The sequence below is a fragment of the Gracilinanus agilis genome, chromosome 5, assembly GCF_016433145.1.
Source record: "Gracilinanus agilis isolate LMUSP501 chromosome 5, AgileGrace, whole genome shotgun sequence".
Lineage (NCBI taxonomy): Eukaryota > Metazoa > Chordata > Mammalia > Didelphimorphia > Didelphidae > Gracilinanus > Gracilinanus agilis.
The window spans coordinates 42,628,914-42,651,693 of record NC_058134.1 but is presented as its reverse complement, the minus strand read 5'-3'; the positions used below and the strand labels follow the sequence as shown (position 1 = coordinate 42,651,693).

At 40.9% G+C, this 22,780-nt stretch overlaps 1 protein-coding gene across 1 annotated transcript in view; it reads right to left on the bottom strand.

The window, feature by feature from the left end:
* Window positions 1-22,780, bottom strand: part of BFSP2 (beaded filament structural protein 2) — a 115,816-nt gene that overhangs the window by 66,605 nt on the left and 26,431 nt on the right. Inside the window, exons 2-5 of the mRNA XM_044678898.1 lie at window positions 18,492-18,574; window positions 15,335-15,491; window positions 13,640-13,801; window positions 1,876-2,007 (exon numbers count right to left, since the gene is read on the bottom strand). Coding sequence (XP_044534833.1) covers window positions 1,876-2,007; window positions 13,640-13,801; window positions 15,335-15,491; window positions 18,492-18,574 — 534 coding nt within the window. The remainder of the gene's footprint in view (window positions 1-1,875; window positions 2,008-13,639; window positions 13,802-15,334; window positions 15,492-18,491; window positions 18,575-22,780) is intronic.

Below are 22,780 nucleotides of genomic sequence, written 5' to 3'. Positions count from 1 at the left end.
AACTATAATGAATACTATATTAATGAATACATTTTATAATATGTATTAATTATATTTTAAACCAAAATAATATAAATATAATTAATACATATTAATGAATATACATTAATATGTATTAATTATATTTATAATATGAATTATAATTAATACTATATTAAGGAATACATCTAATCCTCATAGGACAGATCCTTAAAGTGCTGGGTTGCTGTCACTATTACTGTTGTGGTTTGCTCCTAGAACAAAAATGAGGACAAAATTCTGACCAGAATTGAAGGTCAGGAGCTCCCGCTTTTGATGAAATGCCAAGCTAGGGGTGCCTGTTTGCCACTTACTATTGTAATAGAAGAGACACTAAATGTACACAATGGAGAGAGTGCCGGGGCTAGTTTGGGGAGTTCTGGGTTCAAATTTGGAGCTGGATACTGATTATTTAGTGTGACTGTAAGCAAGCAACCTCCTTGTGACTTTAGTCCCTCTATGGGTGGGTGGCGATTGGCCAGTTGGAGGGAAGTCTCATGCTGAAGGTTCCTTAGTGCTGATGAAGTCACAGCTCATAGGATCATAGATGAATAATAATTACAGTCAACAGGGGCAGCTAGGTGGCTCAGCAGCTAGAGAGCCAGGTGTGGAGTTGAGAGGTCCTGGGTTCATATTTGACCTCAGAGATTTCTGAGCTATATGACCCTGGGCAAGTCACTTAACTGTCATAATTTGGGCCTTTTTTTCTCTTCTACCTTAGAATCAATATTAGTATTAATTCAAAGACAGAAATTAAGGGTTAAAAATAATAACTAGCATTTATATATTGCTTTAAGGTTTGCAAAGGGCTTTACATATTATTTCATGATCTTAGAACAACTCTGTTAAATAGGTGCTATTATGATTCCTATTTTAGAGATAAGGAAGCTGAGACTGAGAGGAAGGGAAATGACTTGCCCAGGGCCACACAACTGTTACATTTCCAGGGCAGGATTTAAACTGGGGTCTTCTTAATTCCAAGCCCATCACTTTGCTACCTTATCTGCAACAGACCTTAGATGTTATCTGATCTAATAATCTTATAGTAGCATCCACTTCCCAGAGTTGGGAGGATAAATTAATATTCATAAAGCATTTTACAAACCTTATATTGCTATGCAAAAATAGTAGCTAATAATCAAGATCCCTCACTTTGCAAACAGATAACTGGTGCCCAGAAGGCTTACGTGACTTATATAACCAGTAAGTGGCAGAGCCAGGATTAGAATTTGAGTCACAGAATCATTTAAAGCAGGAAAGGACCCCCAGATTCAACATCCTCATTTTAGAATAAAGAAGCTGAGGTCCAGAGAGATTAAGTCATACATCTAGTAAGTATCAGGGTAGAATTTGAATCCATATCCTCTGATTCCATATTCAGCATTCTTCTCCCTAAAACACTATGCTGATCCTTAGGTACTTCTCTCAGGCTAAATGAGTACCTAAATTACTAATTTATCTTGGGGGGCGGGGGCAGCTAAGTGTCTCAGTTGATAGAAAGCCAGACCTGGAAATAGGAGGTCCTGGGTTCAAATGTGACCTCTGACACTTCCTAGCTGTGTGACCCTGGGCAAGTCACTTGACCCCCATTGCCTACCCTTACCACTCTTCTGCCTTGGAGCCAATACACAGTATTGACTCCAAGAGGGAAGGTGAGGGTTTAAAAAAAAAAGAATTGTAATTCTATAATTTCTTGCTAATCAGACTATTTCACTAGGACTCTCTTATGAGCTTGATGGTTTATTTGGGCCTTGCATTGAAATGGAAATTCCCTGGAAAAACTGGAAGACCGCAGGAAGGAGATGGAGACTATACAGAAAATTTCTCACAGTTCCTGACCTGGAACTGCTTACTTACCAAGGTTCTCAAGGACTCTGTCTCTGCTTGAAGGCGCTGAATATCACACGCAGTATCATGAAACTCTGCTCTTAGAGCTTCAACCAGTTCTTCCTCTTGGGATCGAGCTGCCTGGACCACTTGGGATTGCTGCTGCAGACAAAGAGATGCCAAAGGGCTCATGTTTGAGTGAGGAATTGAAACCCATCTTGCCCAACTTTTCCTTCAGATCTTCATCACTTTGAAAGTTAGAGAAAACAAAGGTTCTTTTTTGGAAATTGATTTTAAATTGCCCCTATCTGTTAAAAAAGTCTTTTGTTGTCATTTAGTCATGCTCATCTCTCTGTGACCCCATTTAGGGTTTTTTTTGGTAGAGATAGTGGAATGGGTTTATCATTTCCTTTTCCAGCTCATTTTATAGATGAAGAAACTGAGGCAAATTGGGTTAAATGACTTGGTCAGGGTCACACAGTCAGTAAATTTCTGAGGCTGAATTTGAACTCAGGAAGATGAGTCTTTCTGACCATTTCACTACCTACCTGCCCTAGGCTAGTTCCTCTTAAAAGAACTAGAAGAGGGACAGCAAGGGGGCTCAGTGGATAGAGAACCATACCTGGAGATAGGAGGTCTTGAGTTCAAATCTGACCTCAGATACTTCCTAGCTCTGTCTCCCTGGGCAAGTCACCAAACCCCAATTGCCTAGCCCTTACTGCTCTTCAGAAGCCTTGGAATCAATATTTAGTATCAATTCAAAAACAGAAAGTAAGGGTTAAAAAACAAAACAAAACTAGAGCAAAGTGTTCTCATCAACCATCCATTCTGAATCGTTAAAAGTTTTTATGTATTTATATATTCAGTTTATTAGTCAGTCAACAAGCATTCATTAAACTAGTTATATTTGTAATTTCTATTATTTTATTTATTCATTATATTATTAATATGCTTTTATTATAATTACTATGTGCCTGGCTCTGCACTCAGTCTTGGAGATACAGCTGGGTCCTGATTAGTGGGAATAATGCCTCCCCTGAAATGATTCCATTATTTGAATTTGCATTGCATATTTTCATTGGGCTGGAACCAATTACCATATTTTACATAATTATTACTTTGAACAGTATGAACTTGAATGTGAGAAACAACTTTAGGGGGCTTATTATTTGTACTAATTGGGACTTAGCTGTATAAAAAAAGGGGCAGGTAGGGAAAACAGGACCTGCCCTCAAAGAGCTTACATTCCTACATCGCCAATAACGAGGTGCATACAAGATATACCCAGGGCAGAGGGAAGGTCATCTCAGCAGGGAAGGCAGCAGCAACTCGGGGGACAGGGAAAGGCATCCTAGAGAAGGTGCCTTTAATGAGAAGCAGGGTGGCGAAACAGAAGGAGCAGAAGGTTTTGGCTCTGAGGACCTGGACCTGATCCATAGCTTCTTTGCATCTGTGATCTTAGGCAACTCACTTGACCTCAGCTTCCATATCTGTAAAGGAAGAATTGGACTAGATGCCCCCTAATGTCCTTTCCAGCTCAAGATCTTTGAACAGATTTTTGTGTTTCTTTTCCACCCAAATCTCCTAATTTCTACCCACATTGCTTTGAGTGGATAGTCTAAGGACGATCTGTGGCAAGATCAGTGAATCCTTTCGCAACATGATAAACATGGAAATATATATTGCATGAGAGCACACGTATGACCTTTGTCAGAATACCTGCTGCCTCAGGGAAGGAGGAGAGGGGAAGAGGAGGACGGCAAGAACACGGATTGCAAAATGTCAGAAAACAATGATTAAAATTCTCTCTATGAGTAATCTGGGAAAAAAAAAAGCAAGAGCAATCCATCAAGAAACATTTATTAAGCACCCACTGTGTGCAAAGTGCTAGTGCTACAAACACAAAAGGGAGATGTTACCTGTCTTCATGAAGTTTATATATGTATCAAGATGAGGATGAGAATCACTAAAGATGGGAGAGTAGGAAGCTTTGGTTTGGACTAGTGTAAGATCTACGTGCCAGAATAACAAATTCACTGAAGCCATTGTTGGAAGTACCAGTATCATAACTACTATCCCTGGCTGCTGCTTATTATTATGATGATGATGATTATTAATTTTTGTATTTTCTTCCTTGTATATGTGTTGTGTCCCCTTAAGGAGAATATAAGCTCCTTGAGGGCAGCGATTATTTCCTCTTGTCTTTGTAACTCCCACATCTAGTATAGTGTACATATATATGTATAGTGTATATCTACATATAGTATTTTTTTTTTTATCCTGGGACTCCATTCTAGGAGCATAGGGCCACAACCAGTAGGCAATGGGTCGCTCAGGGTCACCCAGCTGGGAAGTGTCTGAGCCCGGACTTGAACCTAGGACCTTTTGTCTCTAGGCCTGGTTCTCAATCCACTGAGCTAGCCCAGCTGCCCCTACTTTAGGTTGCAGTTTCTTTAGCAGATGTAGTTTTTACAGGGTCGGGTTGCTAGCCCCACGCCCAACCCTCCTCCTTTTTTCATCTGGGCTAGGGACGTCCTTGGCCCAGGAGTGGTAAGGGAGGGCGGTAGGGGTCAAGTGACTTGCCCAAGGTCACACAGCTGGAAGTGTCCGCGGCCAGACTTGAACCTAGGACCTCCAGTCTCTAGGCCTGGCTCTCAATCCACTGAGTCACTCAGCTGCCACGTATAGTATAGGAGCCCCTCACGTATAGTATAGGAGGGGCTTATTAAATGTTTTGTTGATTGATGGGATGCTCAGGGGGAGGCACTCCCTATCAAGAAGGCTGGGTCAATAACCATGGTTCAAGGTCGCTGGGCAGTCTTTTAAAGGAGGAAACAGTCTATTGTAGCTTTCTTCCCTACTTTGGAAAAGTCATCCATAAGACTGATTTTCCTCTAGCAGATTCTATTATGTCTCTGTCCATAAATTATACACACATATGTTCTAGGATATGATTGTCCATTCCTGACAACAATTTATTGATAAATTGAATGTTTATCAGTGGTTCCCAAACTTTTTTGGCCTACCGCCCCCATTCCAGAAAAAATATTACTTAGCCCCCTGGAAATTAATTAAAAAATGTTTAATGGAAATTAATAGGAAAGATAAACGCACCTGTGGCCATCACTGCTCCTCTGGATCGCTACAGCACCCACCAGGGGGCGATAGTGTCCACTTTGGGAATCACTGGTTTAGATGATGGAGCGAACGCTTAAGAAATGCTTGACAATCTTGGTTTGGCAAGTCCAGTCTAGTTTACCATGGACAACATAGTATAGTGGTAAAGAGTATGGATCTTGGAATGAAAAGATTCGAGCACAAGTTCTGCCTCAGGTACAGTGGAAAGGATGCTAGAGTTGGAGTTATATGATCTGGGTTCAAATCACTGCTCTCACAACCTGTGTGACTTTGGAAAAATTATTTCATTTCCTTGGACCTCAGTTTCCACATCTGTAAAACGGAGGGGTTGGGCTGGATCCCCTTCAACGGCTCCTTGGAGGTCTAAAACTATTAACTATGAACAGTGATGTCATGCTTGGTAAAGTCATCTCCCTCACAACTCCCTCCCTGGCTTTCTAACTCTAAATTCAGTGCTCTTTCCTTTTATACTATCTCATCAGATGATTTTATAAAAATTATTATGTACTGGTAGGAAAAAAAAAAGTCCTTCTTGTAGATAGATGTCACTATTGATTTATTCTCCTCCAACTTAAAGAACACGTATTTTGGGCAGTTATTTTCTCTTCCTCGGTGGGGGGGTTACACGGCACCATTTATACTTTCTCCTCAAGGCTACACGTAACGGGTGGCACACATCAGAGAAGCGAGCTGAATTTAATTGGCTCACAAAGGGAGAAAACTCACTCCATCCCTGACTCATTAGCAAGCTGTTCCCCCTGACCTAGGATGCTTTACTTCCATATGCTTTGAGGAATCTTTAGAAGTCTTTATGTCTCTGCATTATTACCATATAGGTTCGATGCTAATATCCTTGCCAACTGGCATCTTCCAATTCCTCCTTCTGTTGGGAGCAGACAAGATGCAACTCCTAAGATTGGGAGGCCGAGTTTTTTATTGTTCCAGTGTATAGTTTGTGTAATGAGATGCAGCTAAGTGGGTCCCAAGGCTTTCTAAACAGCATGAAGTTTCGGCTCTTAAAAAGGCAGGAGGGGAGGGGCCTCTTTTTTCCCTTCCATCTGTATTTTCCTGACAAGGGAAATGTTGACATTTTGTAATGTCATCAGAGATTACTGACTTTTTAATCACTTGATTACATTTGCATGCTATTGTGCATACAAGATGGAAAGCATAACTTTAAATAAGTCAGAAGGAATTTGATGGATACATCTGGAAATTGCCAGTGAAGTGTGCCAAAGAACCACTTTCTTTTTTTTTTTTTAATCTTTACTTTCTGTCTTACTAACAACTCTAAGACAGAAGGGCAAAGGATAAGCAATTGTGCTGAAGTGACTTGCCCAGGTTCAGGAGGAATCTGGGTTCAAATCTGGCCTCAGACACTTTCTAGGGTCCTACAGCTAGGAAGTATCTGAGGCTAGATTTGAACCCAGATTCCTCCTGATTCCAGACCTACCTGGCTACCCCCCTAGAAACACTTCAAACTGGTTTTATTGCTCCTAAAAATAATGTTTGGGAGTGCTGATGGAACTCACCAACAGAGGAGTGGTTACTCCACCGAGGAAGGGGGAGTGAGGTTTTTCGGAAGCAAGGTCCATTCCCCAGCTCTCTTAGTCCAGCATTTTCCAGTTCTCTTAGCATGTGGATTTGCTCAGTAGGGCATATGATCAAAAGAATTAAATGAAAAGTCTGCCTTTACTTAGAAAAAAAATGCTTGATCTGCTCATAATTAGGGGCTAGGGATGGAGATATGGACTAGATCTGTGATTTGACTGGCCAAAGAAACTCTCTCTGTCCATTCAGGATGGGACCACCTTTAGGGAACTCACCTGGAGCCCTCAGAACTCAAGTGACTTGCCCAGGGTCATGTTGCCAAAATAGCAGAGAAAAGACTGGAATTAAGGGGACTTCTTGGCTTTGAGGCCAGTCCTCTGTCCATTGTATCATGCTGAACCAGTCTTGGCCGCCCAATCCTTCAATTCAATTTGACAAGTATTTTTAAAGTGCCTACTGTGTGCTAGGCATTGTATTAGGCACTAGGGATATGCAGACAAAACATGCTATAATCCTATCCTGGGGGGGGGGGGAGTCATGCTCCACTTGTGGGAAAACAACATGTACAAAGATTGTTGTTGTTCAGTCACTTAGTCATGCCTGACTCTTCTTGATCCCATGGACCATAGCCTGCCAACACTGTCTGTGGAGTTTTCTTGGCAAAGATCCTAGAGTGGTTGCCAGTGGATTATATATATATATATATATATATATATATATATATATTGCCAGTGGATTAAAGCAAAGTACAGAGTTAAGACTGGTTGGGAAAGGCATTAAATATCAAGCATGGGAGCTTGTATTTCATCCCAGAAGCACTAGGGAGCCAGTGATTGTTGTGAATCTTCCCTTCGTAGTTTGTCTTATAGATCCTGGATAAATATCCAACTTTGGAGGAAAATCAAAGCACATACTTGGGAGAGAAAAAGGGCAAGAAGAAGGTTGGCAGGACTTCCTAATCCTGTCCTGTGAGTAGAAAGAGAAGAATAAAAAGTCCTGATCTCTCCTTCTATCTCAATATAAGGTGCCACATTTCCATGAGATACAAGTTAAGCCCATTGTGCAATATGGTAGTGAGGATATAGGACTAGATGTCAAGAGACTTGGTCTTTAGTCCTAGTCAGCTCCTTGCCACATGACCTTGGGACTAAACACATCATCTTTTGGGGAAATCATTTTCCTCATTCTTAGATGATCTCATGGACCACAGATTTACTTTCCCCCCTCTTTAAACTCAACCATCCTTTCCATTTTTTCTTCTCCTTGGACAAGTTACTTCAACTCTCTGGGCCTCAGTTTCCTCATCTGTAAAATGAGGGATTTGAACTAGTTGGTCTCTGATATTCTCCAGAACCCTAGGAGCCCCAAATAAAGACGTTCCTTCCCCAATGATGGAAGATTCCTCCCTCTCCCCCCTAAGGACTGACACCATGGTAAACCTTTAATTTAATCATCTCCTTTACATAGGAGTTTGAGGTTTAGCTACTATCAACTATGATTCTAAATCATTATTAAAGAGCCAACCATCAAATTAAAGCTAACAGTGGTATTCCATGATTATTTTGTACCCTAGTGGACATCCTTGGCTTCCTCTGGTCAGCCCCCATCACTGGAAGACTTCAAAAATTTAAGTCTTAACTTAAACTTAATTTAAAGATGTAGCAGATAGCCCAACAGGCCAAGGAGGAGAGCGAACTTACTCCTTACGTTTTAGGAGGAATTGTTGGGCTGCTTGCTGTAGCTGCTCTTAAAATGGGTCTAACTCCAACCCCCACTCTTTATCCTGCCCCAGGAAAATTGCTATAGAAGCTGGGTTTTCCAGTTCCCTCCAAGTTTGCCAAAGAAAACACAGGAAAGCAAACATCTCTGTAGGGCTTTCTTGGCTCACCACCCCCCAAACTTGGCCTCCAGTCAATAAACCCTGTGGATACCAACAGACTCACAAGCTAGCATAGGTTGAGCTATAAAGACGACAGACAGGGTTGTTGGGAGTTTTTTTTCCCTAATGATAAGAAATGACCAAAGAATTCCTATAACTAGGAAGAAGGCACCAGTTCTCGTCAATATGGTATGGTGAACAGAGCTAGAATCAGGCCTGGGGCCTGGATTCTTGTTCTAGTTCTGCTGCTTACTGGTTATTTGACCTTGGGTAGTTCACTTTCCCTCCCTAGACCTTAGTTTCCTTCTTTGTGAAATGAGGAGGGTTGCTTGGAGTTCTTTTTTTTTTTTTGGCTTTTTAAAAAAAATATTTTAAAATCTTTTTCCATGTTTACTGCTTGGGGTTCTTAACCTTTTTTGCATCGTGGGCCCTTTAGGTAGTCTGATGAGGCCCTAGAACGCCTTCTCTGAATCAAATTTTTAAATGTATAAAATAAAATTTTGTTCAGTTCTTGTTCAGTCATGACTGTCATTCAGTCAGTCGGACACAAAGTCCTACACTTTGTGATTTCTTTTGGGGTTTTCTTGTCAAAGACACTTGAGTGGTTTGCCATTTCCTTCTCTAGATCATTTGACAGGTGAAGAAACTAAGGCAAGCAAGGTTAAGTGTCTTGTCCAGGGATACACATCTAATAAGTATCACAGGCCAGATTTGAACTCAGGAAAATAGTCTTCTTGACTCCAGGCATGACACTCTATCTACTGTGCCACCTAGCTGCCCCATATAAAATACAGAGGATTACAAAAGAAGCCAGTCATGTATGGAATTGTCAAAAGTAATTATTAAAATTATATGTAATATAATTATATATATGTTTAGGTGTGTACATAAATAAATGTACTTATACACATATATTTTTATTTATATATACATATGTGATAAATATAAATAGTTGGGGGGCAGGTAAAATAGAATTATAAAAATATTTTTAAAAAATCCAAATTTGGATCCCATATTAAGAATTTCTGGACTAGATGATTTCTAAGGCTTATTCTAGATATAGAGAAGCAGAATGGCAGAGTTATTTCTTTTCATTGTGGTCATAGATCCTGGATTGGAATCCTGGCTTTGTCACTTCCTGACTGTATGATTTTGGACAAGTTACTGAATCTGTCTAGGTTCCTAGGTGAAGTGAGAAGGTTCTCCCAGATCACTGATGAGCTCTCTTCTAGCTCTGAATCCATGACCTATAATCCTATGAACTATGAATGTTGAGCAATCATAATTCAGGGTGATGGCAGAGGGGCTGATGGTAAAATCCTAGAGAAGCAGGCTGTCCAAGAAGCTCAAGGAATGTGGGGAAGGGGGTATAATAGCCAGCTCCCAACACATAAAGAAATGTTCATTGATCTGTGTATCTTCTGATTTTCACATCTTATATTTCAAATAAAGTGTTGTCTTGGTCATTCAACATCTTAATTATTTTAAAAAAATCTCTCCCCAGAGTATGGCCCACCTGATATTAACATGAATGAGAAATGCTCATCTTCACTAAAAGCTTTATGGTTTAAAACTTCTGCTTTGCATAGGTTATCTAATTGACTGCTCTTGACCATGTTGTGAGATAGATAGTGTAGTATAATTATATCTCCTTTACAGATAAAGAAACTGAGGTCAGGTAATGTGCCAAGTTCACACAGTTGCTAAATTGCAAGGCAAGACTCTAACCCAGGTCTTAACCCTCCAAACCCAGCTCTTTCCAGTATTTATTTCCAGTAGAACCCATCTGGAGGCAGATTATTGAATTTTAAAATTAAAAATTAAAAAATTGAATTTATTGAATTGAATAGTTTATTGAATGGATAGAATTTATAAAGGCTACGATTTATAGAGCACTTTAAGATTTGTAAAGCTATTGATATATATCACCTCATCTAATCCTTATAACAATCCTGGGAGGTAGGTGTTTTATCATTTCCATTTTATTGGACAGGAAATGGAGGCTAAATGGTTAAACAAACTGCCCCATTACAAAGCTACTAAGTGTTTAAGAGAGGATTTGAACTCAGGTTTTCCTAAATTGAAGTTCCACATGTGATTATTGCATTATCTAGCTTTCATGAATGAAAGTTTCTAAAGCTATTGCTGCCTCCACTTTCACAATAAAAACACGATTCTAGAAACTGAGGGGTCTTGATATATCAGCTTTCTCATAGTAAGAGTGGATAGGGAAAATGTGATCATTAGAAAAGGGTAGAGACTTGTCCAAAAGGACAGCCATCTTAGACTAAGGCAATGGGGATGGGTGTCCTTCAAGAAGAAATATGGAAGTGTGAAAGAAAATGAAACAATGACATTGGGAAGGATAGAGACAATGACTTGGAATGATGGAGGAGTTACTGAATTCTTCATACTCAATGACCCAGAGACTTCAGTCCTGGGACCATGTCCTAAGGATGTTATTGACACATATCCCCAAAATATTTATGACAGTATTCCCTGTGAGAACAGAGAGCTGGAAACAAAAATGTGCTCAATAATTGGGGAGTTGCTGAACAAATTAGGGCAGATGAATGTAATGAAATGTATTTATATTTTTAATTGACTCATGATTTCATTGCTTTCGAGTAGTTTCAAATAGAAACTAGTAGCATATTAACTTAGAAATCCACAAATTAACATTATGTATGTTGTAATGAACTTTTATGTATTTTAATAAATATTTCCCAGTTGTATTTTAATCTGATATGGGTCACACTGGAGAGTTTTGCTGGTTACTTGGGCAGTGAATTTGATATTTCTGATAGGAAGTCCTTTTACCAATGCAAAACACTATTTTCTTTTCAACTTAGAGTCTTAGAGAATTGTTTGGGGACATTACAGGTTAACTGACTTGTGTGAGTCCCAGGACCTGGAACCCAGGTTTTATTGGCTTTCTTTTCACTATGGCACCATAAAGAATAACAAATATGAAGACTTCAGAACATGATTTTGAACAAACTGATGCAGAGCAAAGAAAGCAACACCAGAAGAACCATATACTCTACACAGCAGCAACAAAGATGTAAGCATCATCCCCTCGGAGAGGCAACAGAACTGTGGTCAGTTACAATACTCAGTGTTGTTACTACAGAGTACCTTTTTTGTTACTACAGAACTTTTGAGTTAGGAAGAGTTTAATTTAAATCCCACTTTAGTCCCTTCCTAGTTATAGAACTTTGAGTAAATCATCTAATCTTTAAGAACCAGCTTTCTCATGGAGATAATAAAAATAATATTGTCTACCTCTTCAAGGGTTTGTTGGTAAGCTTAAATAATATAGATAAAAGCAGCAGCTGGGTGGTTCAGAGGATAGAGAGTCAGGCTTGGAGATGGGAAGTCCTGGGTTCAAATTTGACCTCAGACACTTCCTACCTATGTGACTCTGAGCAAGTTGCTTAACCCCAATTGTCTGGTTCCTACCATTCTTTTGCCTTGGCACTGATACTTAGTATTGATTCTAAGATAGGAGGTAAGGGTTTAAAAAATAATGTAAGTAAATCCCTTAATAAATCTTAAAGAGCCATATAAATATTAGTTATTATAAATTCCTTTTCAGGGAAGGAACCTTGTAAGGGGACTTGTTCTTGTGTTTGTTGGAGACCATTTGCTGTGAAAAACAAAATATCAATAATTTAAGAAGGGGAACCTAACAGATTGCACCAATCAGATCAGCTAATATGATAGAAAAAGAAAATGATAAATGTTGGAGTGGAGATGGGAAAATTGAGGCATCAATACACTGTTGGTATAGTTGTGAAGTGACCCAACCATTCTGGAGATTAATTTGGAATTGTGCTCAAAAGGCTATGAGGGAAAAAATAGTTTTAGCAGCTCTTTTTCTGGCAGCAAAGAATTGGAAATGGAGGGGACCCATCAACTGGGGAATGGCTGAGCAAGTTGAGATATAAGATGTGATGGAATACTATTGTGCTATAAGAAATGATAAGCAGGATGCTTTCAGAAAAACCTGAAAAGACTTAAAGGAACTGATGTAAAGTGAAGTGGGCAGAACCAGGAAAACACTGTATATGGTAAGAACAATATTAAAGATGACAAACTTTGAATAACTTAGTTATCCTCAGCAATATAGTGACCTAAGACAATTCGGAGGGACTCATGATGAAAAATGCTATCTGCCTCCTGAGAAAGATCAAAGTATACTTAAATTTTTCTTTTTTTCCCTATGTTTTCTTTCACAACATAACTAATCTGGAAATCTATTTTGCATTGTATATAGCCTATATCAAATTACTTGCCTCCTCAGTGAGGGGAGGAGTGGAAGGAAAGAGAAAATTCAAATTTTTTTTAAAAATATTAAAAAAATTTTTACTTGTAATTGGGAAAAAATAACATTTTTGGAAATGATTAAAAAAACATAAAATTATATAGTTTTGGTTTTGGATGAGTGTGCTCTTACAATAATGACCAATATGGATGTGTTCTTTGCATGATAATAATAATAAAATTAATTTTAAAAAACTACTTCCCCCTCAATTTAAGGGGAAAAAAAGAAAAAGAAATAGAGAATTTAAAAGGAACTAAAAAGTTCTCTTTCACCTGCTTTCTGAACCTCTCATTAGGTTTGGGTGGAGAATCTTTTGAGGCACTTTGCCCAGGCATGGCCTTGGGCAAGTCATTCAACCTCAGTAAACCTGTTTGCTCATCTATAAAATGAAGGAATTGGATTAGATGACTTCTGAAGTCTCTCCTAGTACTAAATCTGGAGTCCAGTGAAAGTTCTACGAAGGCAGTTCTGCAACTAATAGAGAGTTGCCTGTGGCACTAAGAAAAATAAATGCACACCCAGGGACACCCAGGAAGACTATGTCAGAGGAAGGACTTGAACTCAGATCTTCCTGCCTCAGAAGACAGCTCTTTCCATCCACTCTCTCACATTGCTTCTCCTGCTTGGTATGCCCTGGGCAGCATGCCTCCTACTTTCCCCTTCTGCTCTTTCCCCCCACTGCTTCCTCATTCTTCTCTCCTTTTCCTTATTTCTTCTTCTGCTTCTCCTTTCTTCCCAGTTCTCAAAATCATAGGACTTGGGAATGGGTGTGGGGAGAATGAAATCCATTTTAGTTTGTTATATTCTCTGTTTATTTTGTTTTCTCAGTTGAAAGAACATTCTAAGTGGGGGTGATGGGGGTGGTGGTCAGGGCTACCGACAAGGACACTGCCACTCACCTTGGCGTAGAGCAAGGCCCCCGTTTCTGCCCGGTTCTTCTCTATGTCCTTTTCCCAGTGAATTCTGATGGTCTCCAGAATGTCATCTAAGCCAGTTCCAATGGGAGCATCCATTCCTTCAAGCTCTGAGCCGGCCAGCTGTTTGTATAGCACCTTCACGTCCTAAAAGCAACACCCACTTTAGAGATGCTCTCAGAATGAGCGGAGGGATAATCCTGCCAGGGAAACCCACCCTGAAATAGTGGCTTCCTTTTCTTTCTTCCTGAAATAACTGTAAGATCTGAGCAAAGTGAAGAATAGAGCTGATAGCCAGTCTGGTAATTGGGCACTTCTCCCCATGATCACCATGATCTTCCCACGAGCAGGTGACTCATCTGAGACCAGATAGCAGAATTGGGAATTTATGGAAGATTACATGAGGGCCAATGGCTGGCTGCCCTGATTACTACTGATGCCAGAAACAAGAGAAGATAGGTTTAGTGGCTAGACAGATTAAGGTTAGTCACAAGAAGAGACTCCTTCATTCTCTGCATTGGCAGTGGAAGTCATCATTTTGGTTGAAGATTTTAGAGAGAGGCAGATTTTGGCTTGATGGAGAGAGAGAGAGAGAGAGAGAGAGACAGAGGGAGAGAGAGAGACAGAGGGAGAGATAGAGAGAGAGGGGGGGAAGGGAAAGGAGATGGAGAAATGTGAACTTGGTTTTTAAAAAATATTTTGATAACTATTTCAATATAATTGGTTTCCTTTGTAATCCTACGTATCTTGTTTTATGCATTTGAAAACACGACTGGGAGAAGGGCTCTATACATAGACTTCAATAGTCTGGACCAAAGAAGGTTAAATACTCTTGCTTTAGATCAGTGATTCCCAAAGTGGGTGCCACTGCCCCCTTGTGGGTGCTGCAGCGATCCAGGAGAGCGGTGATGGCCACAGGTACATTTATCTTTCCTATTAATTGCTATTAAAATTTAAAAAAATTAATTTCCAGGGGGCTAAGTAAAAATTTTTCTGGAAAGGGGGCAGTAGGCCAAAAAAGTTTGGGAACCACTGGTTTAGCTCAATCAATCAGCAAATATTTATTAAGCACCTGTTATGTGCCAGGCATACAATCAGAAATTCATCTTTGTAGATAGTTTTGAATCCAAAGCAGTTTACTGCAGAGGAATGGATTAGATAACCTTGGAAGTCCTCACCTCCTTTCTAGATAATTATTTCTCTGAGCTAGACAGATTGTAACCTATCTATGAGAGACCTTTTTACAAGAGGTAACCAGATTGTGATGTGGATAGAACACTGTACCTGGGGTCAGGAAAACCCGAGTTCAAATCCTACCTCAGTAGTTGTATTATCCTGGTTAAGTCACTTTACCTCTCTCAGCCTCAGTTTCCTAATCTCTTAAAATGATTTGATTATTCCCAAAGTACCTACTTGAAATCCTGGCTTGAACATTTACTAGCTGTGTGACCCTGGGAAAGTCATTTTAACCCTTATCTGCCTTAGTTCCATCATCTCTAAAATGGGGATAACAGTAAAACTGCCTCCCAGGCAGATGGTTCCAATGAGGTGAAGATGCAATGAGATAATATTTTATTTGCAAATACTTATATAGAAAAAGCTTTTATTCTTCTTCTTCACCTAAAACTGACTAGCTCCGTTTGTAATCACTGGCCAGACACACCCCACACTCTGACCCACCTCTTCATGGTTCCTTGACAAAAAAGCAAGTTCTTCTTTCATGCTTTCAATCTGGCTCTCGAGATCCATTTTAGTCAAATTAGCATCATCAATCACTTTGTACAGGGAGTTAATTTCATCTTCGGCTGCTTTGCGGAAGGGCTGCTCATTTTCATATCTGCAGACAAAGGAACTTAATCATCACAGCTGGGTAACTAACCCAAAGGGAAGAAAAACCATATTATAAATGATACCATCGCACTAATTACATGACAGACAAGAACCAAAAGAGAGCCCTCCCTCAGCAGCACGCTTTTGGAGAACACGTTCAATCACTCTCACCACTGTCACCACACCTCCATTTGTTCAAATTCAAGTTGTGACAGTTGAACTCTCATTAGCTGCCTGGGTAGGCTACTTACTTCCTGCCTGGGGTTTAAAGTCTGAGTGCTGGGTTAGTAGGGAAGGCTTTATCTGGAGCTCAGGGCTGGTCAGGAGAACTACCTTTAAAGTCACAGCTTCAGTTCAGAAACCTTGGGCAAGTCATTAAACGTTGATGGGCCTCAGTTTCCTTTATCTGTAAAATGATGGGGCTGGACTAGAGGACTGCTAAGGTTCCTTCCAGCCTTCAGATCGATGCATCTATGATGCTTTGGGGGTCCTTAACTGATTCTTCATGGAGGGATCACTCTGTGGGTTGCAACTGTCCTCTAAGGTCTGGAGTCTCCTCATTATTGCTCCTTCACATAACTTTGACACTTGGGCCAGCTTCTTGTACCTTAGTTTCTCCTGTCTGTACACAGGGGATCGTTGATACTTCTCCTGTCAGATGACCCAATAGTCCTTTGACAAAGCATTTAGCCTTTTGTTCCTAGAAATATTCTCAAAAGAGTCTTCATAAGTGGGGCAAACAGGAAAAGGAGATGCTTTAAAAAGAAAAGAAACATCAAGTTGTTCTGCTCCTCTGGGATTGGGTCACATGAGCTCAGGCAGAGGGAAGCCCCCCCAGTGCCCGTGGGAGTCTTGCCATCCTCACCTGCCCATTGGGCAGGAGTTGGTGTGGTCCTAGCAGCTTATTTCTCAGAGGATCTGCAAGGCTTTTAGGAATGGTATCACTTTCCCTGTGGATGTTCTTCTAAGCTTAGCAATAGCCACTCTTTCTTCCTTCTTTCACCATTCGCTCCATTTTGATGATCACAGGACACCCTCCCTCTTCTATTAACTTCTCTTTGATGACTTTAGGTTTCGTGGAGGTCCCTTTCTCCCTTTCTCTGTATTCCTACAAATCGACACTTACAATTGATTTCTACAATCTATAGCAATTCCTATAAAAGATAGCAAATTCCTACAAATTGATACCATTCAAGTTAGCACTTAATCAGAATTGTTGCTTGTCTCAGTCCTTCTCTTAATTCGTTTATAAAGCTTTGATGGTTGGGGATCATAGACACTTTGGTGGATCGTTGGTTCATTTGATTATGGTTATAGGAAGTCATTACAAACCTAAGACGGAAAAGCAAGTGAGTCATAGAGAAATGACTTATGTTCATCAAGGAGAGCTGTCAAACAAGTACCTGGGATTTTGGAGCCTGAATCTCAGTTCTCTTCTCTGGCTCATATTCCCTTTCTCAGTCCAAGAAATATGGAATCATCTCTATCCTCAATCCCCGCCCCCCCACCCCCAATTGCATCCCTTTCGTAGAATGTTATAGGAACAGATAGGACATTCACAGATGATCTAGTCCTACCCTCTCACTTTACAGATGGGTAAACTGAGTCTCAGAAAGCATTATGGAATAACAGATATGGAGTTGGAAAGGACCACAGAGGCCATTTATTGCACCCCTATCATTTTACTAAGGAGGAAACTGAGGCTTAGGGAGGTTAAATAATTTGCTCACAGTCACAAAGGTCATGTGTCATCTTTTGTTATGGTTCTAAATTCCTGCCCCACTTAGAGACTTTCTATAATTAACAGCTGGCTAGTCCCCAGTGTATTATATTCTCCTATCATATAGTCACATAATTACCGTGTATAGCTACAGATTCTCTTCCTCTTTTACTGATAAGCTTCTTAGAAACAAAGGAGAAGATATTGAGTTGCTACTTTTTCTGGGCTAGATGACCACACGTTGTCTAGGTTAGAGACAAGATTCTAGTTCAGGAAGAGGATTGGACTACATATATTCCCAGTGATTAAGTACAGTGTCTAAATTAGATAAGAGCTGAAAAGGACCCTAGAGGTCCTCTTCTAGTCTTGTTATTGTTGTTCAGTCATTTTCAGCTGGGTCTGACTCTTAATGACCACATTTGGGGTTTCCTTGGCAAAGATACTGGAGTTGTTTGTCATTTCCTTCTCCAGCTCATTTTACAGATGAGGAAACTGAGGCAAACAGGATTAAGTGACTTGCCCAGGACCATACAGCTAGTGTCTCAGGCCAGATTTGAATTCAGGTCTTCCTGATTCCCTCTTCTAGTCCAGCTCCTTCATTTCCTATCTTTCCAGTCTTTCTATACCTTACACCTTCCTATCATATAGTCTATGATCCAGTTATACTGGTCTTGCTCTTCCTCCCCCAAGATCTCTCATCTCCCAACCCCAGTCGTTTTCTCTGCTGTTTCTTATGTCTGCAATGCTTTCCTTCCTCATGTTTACCTCATGGCTTCCCTGGCCTTTTTCTTCCTCCAAGTTTCAGTTAAAATCCAACCTAAAGGAAGCTTTTCCCTATGATCCTTAATTCTAACACCTTCTTTCTATTGATTACTTTCAGTTTATCCTTTCTAGAGCTTGTTTGTACATAATTATCTGCAGTCTTCTCCCTCTTAGACTATAGAAGGCAGGGACTATTTTTATCTTACTTTGTAGCCCTAGCACTTAGCACAGAGCCTGGCACACACTAGGCACTTAATAAATGTTTATCAACTGACTGAGGCTCAGAGAAAGAGAGAGATCACATAGCTAAGAAGCTGACTCAGGATTCAAACTCAGATCCTCTTACTCCAAAGCCCGGGCTCATCATACTGTCATTACTCTGTTACTGTGTCTCTAGTCCCAAGTGTTATGGGGTGGTTCAAGAAATATCCGATGAGGAAGATGAAAAATAAGGACTCAAGGACAGACTGGGGTGGAAGACAAGGGCTGCTGGCACAGAGACAAAGGTCCATAGATGACTGTTACCTCTCTTTAAAATCTTCAGCACAAGCTTGAGTATTCTCGGTCTGCAGCATAAGCCGAGCGTTGTCCAAGACGGCATCTCCCACCTGGAAAAAAATACACGAATTAGAAACCATAAATCCACAACCGCTCACATTTGTTATAGAGATCAGACTCACTGGTTGGTACTTCCATGAGATGTGTGTCTTAGGTGGATTGTTAGGAAGATGAAAATTGCAGGAAGGCAGATTTCAATTCAATGTAAGGGGGCAGCTGGTTAGCTCAGTGGATTGAGAGCCAGACCTAGAGTTGGGAGGTCTTAGGTTCAAATCTGGCCTCAGACACTTCCAGCTGTGTGACCCTGGGCAAGTCACTTAGCCTCATCCTTACCACACTTCTGCCTTGGAACCAATACACAGTATTGATTCCAAGATGGAAGGTAAGGATTAAAAAAAATCAATTCAATGTAAGGAAACATTGCCTAACAATGAGAGTTTTCCAAAAGTGGGATGTGCTTGGGGGCAGCTGGGTGACTCATTGGATTGAGAGCCAGACCTAGAGATGGGAGAACCTGGGTTCAAATCTGTCCTCAGATTCTTCTTAGCTATGTGACCCTGGGCAAGTCACTTGACCCCCATTGTCCAGCCCTTAATGCTCTTCTGCCTTGGTACCAGTACACAGTATTGATTCTAAGCCAGAAGGGGAAGAGTTTAAAAAAAAGGTGGTATGTGCCACCTTGGATGCCTCGAAGGTTGTGGGCAGCAACTCAGGAGAGCAGAGCCTGGATGCCCACTTGTTGGGTATGTGGTAGAGGGAATTCTTGGTAAGTTGTGAATTCCATGAGACAGTCTGCTCCAAGTCTGAGATTCTATGAATAGAATTGTGGAAACTAAGCCTCTGAGAGAGGCAAACTGAATTGTCTAGAACCTGGTTTAAAGTCAGATAGATCTACCCTGGCAAACAGTTAGGGACTTTCACCTCGTTTGGGGCCCTCAAGCCCTTTTCGAGAGTGATGTGTCTGGCACAAGTCCCTGAAGCGATCTCTGTTAACAGACGGCCGGTCGGGAGGGAGGCACATGTGGGGAAACTCAATAATGAGCAGCCTGGCTCTGGGCCTGGCTCCACTCCATCTCCCCATGACATAAACACTCTATTCATCTCCCTCCTCCTCCTCTCCTCTATGGAGCAGAGCTTCCTATTTTTAGCAGTCTCTTCTCCAGACAGGCTCAACATGCTTTTCAGGCATTTACTCATCCATCCTCGCCATGTCCCCAACATCCATCATTTCCATTTCACAAATGGCAAAATTGAGTCAATGAGAAGCTTGATGGGGATAGTGATTTTTAAAAAAATTTAAAATAACCCTTACCTCTTGTCTTAGAATCAACATTAAGTATTGCTCCAAGACAGAAGAGCAGTAAGGGCTAGGCAGTGGGGGTCAAGTGACTTGCCCAGAGTCACATAGCTGGGAAGTTTCTGAGACCAGATTTGTACCCAGGACCTCCCATTTCTAGGCCTGACTCTCAATCCACTGAGCCACCCAGCTGTCCCTAGGAGCTAGTGTTCTTATAAAGACCATTTGCCACATAGCTGAGGGTCCAGAAAATAAATATTACTTAGCCCCGTGGAAATGAATTAAAAAAAATTTTAATAGCAATTAATAGGAAAGATAAATGCACCTGTGGCCATCACTGCCCTCCTGGATTGCTGCAGCACCCACCAGGGGGCGGTGGTGCCCACTTTGGGAATCACTGGCCTAGATGAAGACTTGCTTGAGCCAGGGGTGGGAGGGTGGTCTAGGAATCATGGCATCCTAGGATGCTGGAGCAGGAGACACTTTCATCCAAGCTCCTCTTTTTACAGATAGGGAAACTCCATGTCCCTTCACATGCTTTGGCCATTGGTGCATCAAACCTGGGCATGTCAGGAATGGAACCCAGACCCCTGAACTCTTGCTTTCTTTCTTCGTGTAACTGATGTTGAGAGAAGAGGCTGCTTCAGCCTCATCCCTCTCCAATTACTGGCTGTTTTAGCACTTAGATGACTTATTCCTCACCTTTGGGTTAGCACAAGGAGGCATTCTTCCGGGAGAATCAGTCCCTGTTCACTGAGGACTGAGGGAGCCAAGCTAAACGGGTCTTTAGGGAGGCTCTGACCTGCTGGGATTGACTCAAGTTCCAGGCTTCATTGGATTCCTTGTGCATAGTACAACTGGGGATAGATCCGAGCTCTATGCACAAGCTAATTATAGGCTCCCACTTGCCAAAAGTATGGTTTGCTGGCATGTGTTTCTCCGCCTTCTTTACTAAACAAGCAGCTTAAAAATAAACCAGCACCGTGCGTATCCGTCGTCCTCCCAATCCCTTCACTGTTCGCTCCAGAGAAGCTCACTCTGTGCCCTCCATGGCGACTCCAACCCTAGCTTCTGGGGTTTGGGGAGGTGGACGTGGCCAGAAGGGACCTCCGAGGCAGCTAGGTGGTAGAGGATGTAGAGGACTGGACGTGGAGGCAGGAGGACCCAAGTTTGAATCCTGACGTGTAGCTGTGTCACCTCAGGGGTGGGCACTTAAACTCTCTCACTCACCCTGTTTTTCCCCATCTGTAAAATGAGGACAATAACTAGAACTTCTCTCAGGGTTGTTGTGAAGATCAAATAACACATAAAAGGCTTTGGAAATCTTAAATGTGATACTTTTATAATATTCAATTTATATAATATAATGCAAATATTACATTATCATTATTATATTATAACATTACATTTCATATTGTCATATATTACATTATACATATTATATATGTTATATTATTACATAATATATAATATAATGGTTATCACCACCATCATCATCATCTAGATTCTAATCCAACCCCTTCATTTTATAGAAAACGAGGGTCCAGAGAAATGGCTTGTCCAAGGTCTCCCAGCTAGTGAATAGCATTGCTGAGGGCAAATCTCAGGTAGCCTCCTGGCTCCTAGAGTGATATTCTGTTACAGGGTCATAGACTGGGAACTGAAAGGGACTCTAGAAGTCATCCCATTGAACCTTACTTTGCAGAGGGGGAAACTGAGGTCCATAGCTTGGAAGTGATTCTCCTAGGCTCTAAAGGGAGTGGTAGAATTGGGATTCAAACCCTAGATCTTTGAGGTTGGGTCTATTGCTCTTTTCATGAAACCTAAAGATGGGTTAAAATATGACCTCTGACACTTCCTAGCTGTGTGACCCTGGGAGAGTCACTTAACCTCTTTTTTTTTTTTTTTTTTTTTTAACTTTTGCCTTGCCCTTTTTACTCCTCTGCCTTGGAACCAATACATAGTATTGATTCTAAGATGGAAGGTAAGGGCTTAAAAAAGACCAACAGCATCTACCTCTGTAAGGTTGTTGGGAAAACCAAATGAAATAATAAAAGCAAAGCAATTAGCCACAGTGCCTGAATGTAATAAGTGCTATATAAAATGATAGTTATTATGATTATTTCTTTTAAAAATATTTCAGTGGTGTTTATTTACATCTTCTCAATACCTGCCCCCATAGAACCCTCCCTTGTAACCAAAAGAAATAATTAAACAAAACAAACTGTTCTGTCAATCATGTCTGAGCCATTCTGTAACCATTGTCCACCATCTCCCCATCAAACTTCCCTACTCTTTTCCCATCTGCCATATTCAAAGAGTCTCTCATGAACTTCCTTGGGGCTGGTGCACTTTTCTCTATATTATTCTGTTTTATCTTGTTTTTTCTTGTTCTTGCTTTTGTCGACTCATTTCAGTCATGGGATCCCATTTGGAATTTTCTTGGCAGATACTGGAGTGGTTTGCCATTTCTTTCCCCAGCTCATTTGACAGATGAGGGACAGAGGCAAACACAGTGAAGTGACTTGCCCAGCGTCACATAGATAGTTTGCCATTTCCTTCTCTAGCTCATTTTATTTTATTTGTTTATTTAAAAAAAACCCTTACCTTCTGTCTTAGAGTCAAGACTGTGTATTGGCTCCAAGGTAGAAGAGCGGTAAGGGCTGGGCAATGAGGGTCAAGTAACTTGCCCAGGATCACACAGCTAGGAAGTGTCTGAGGCTAGATTTGAACCTAGGACCTCCCATCTCTAGGCTTGGCTCTCAATCTACTGAGCTACCCAGCTGCCCCCTCTAGCTCATTTTATAGATGAGGAAATTGAGGCAAATGGAGTGAAATGACCTGCCCAGGGTCACAAAGCTAGGGTTTGAGGCTGGATTTGAACTGAGGTTACCCCCTGATTCTAGGTCTGGTAGCCTATTTACTGAGCCATCTAACTACCCTTACCTGACACATAGTA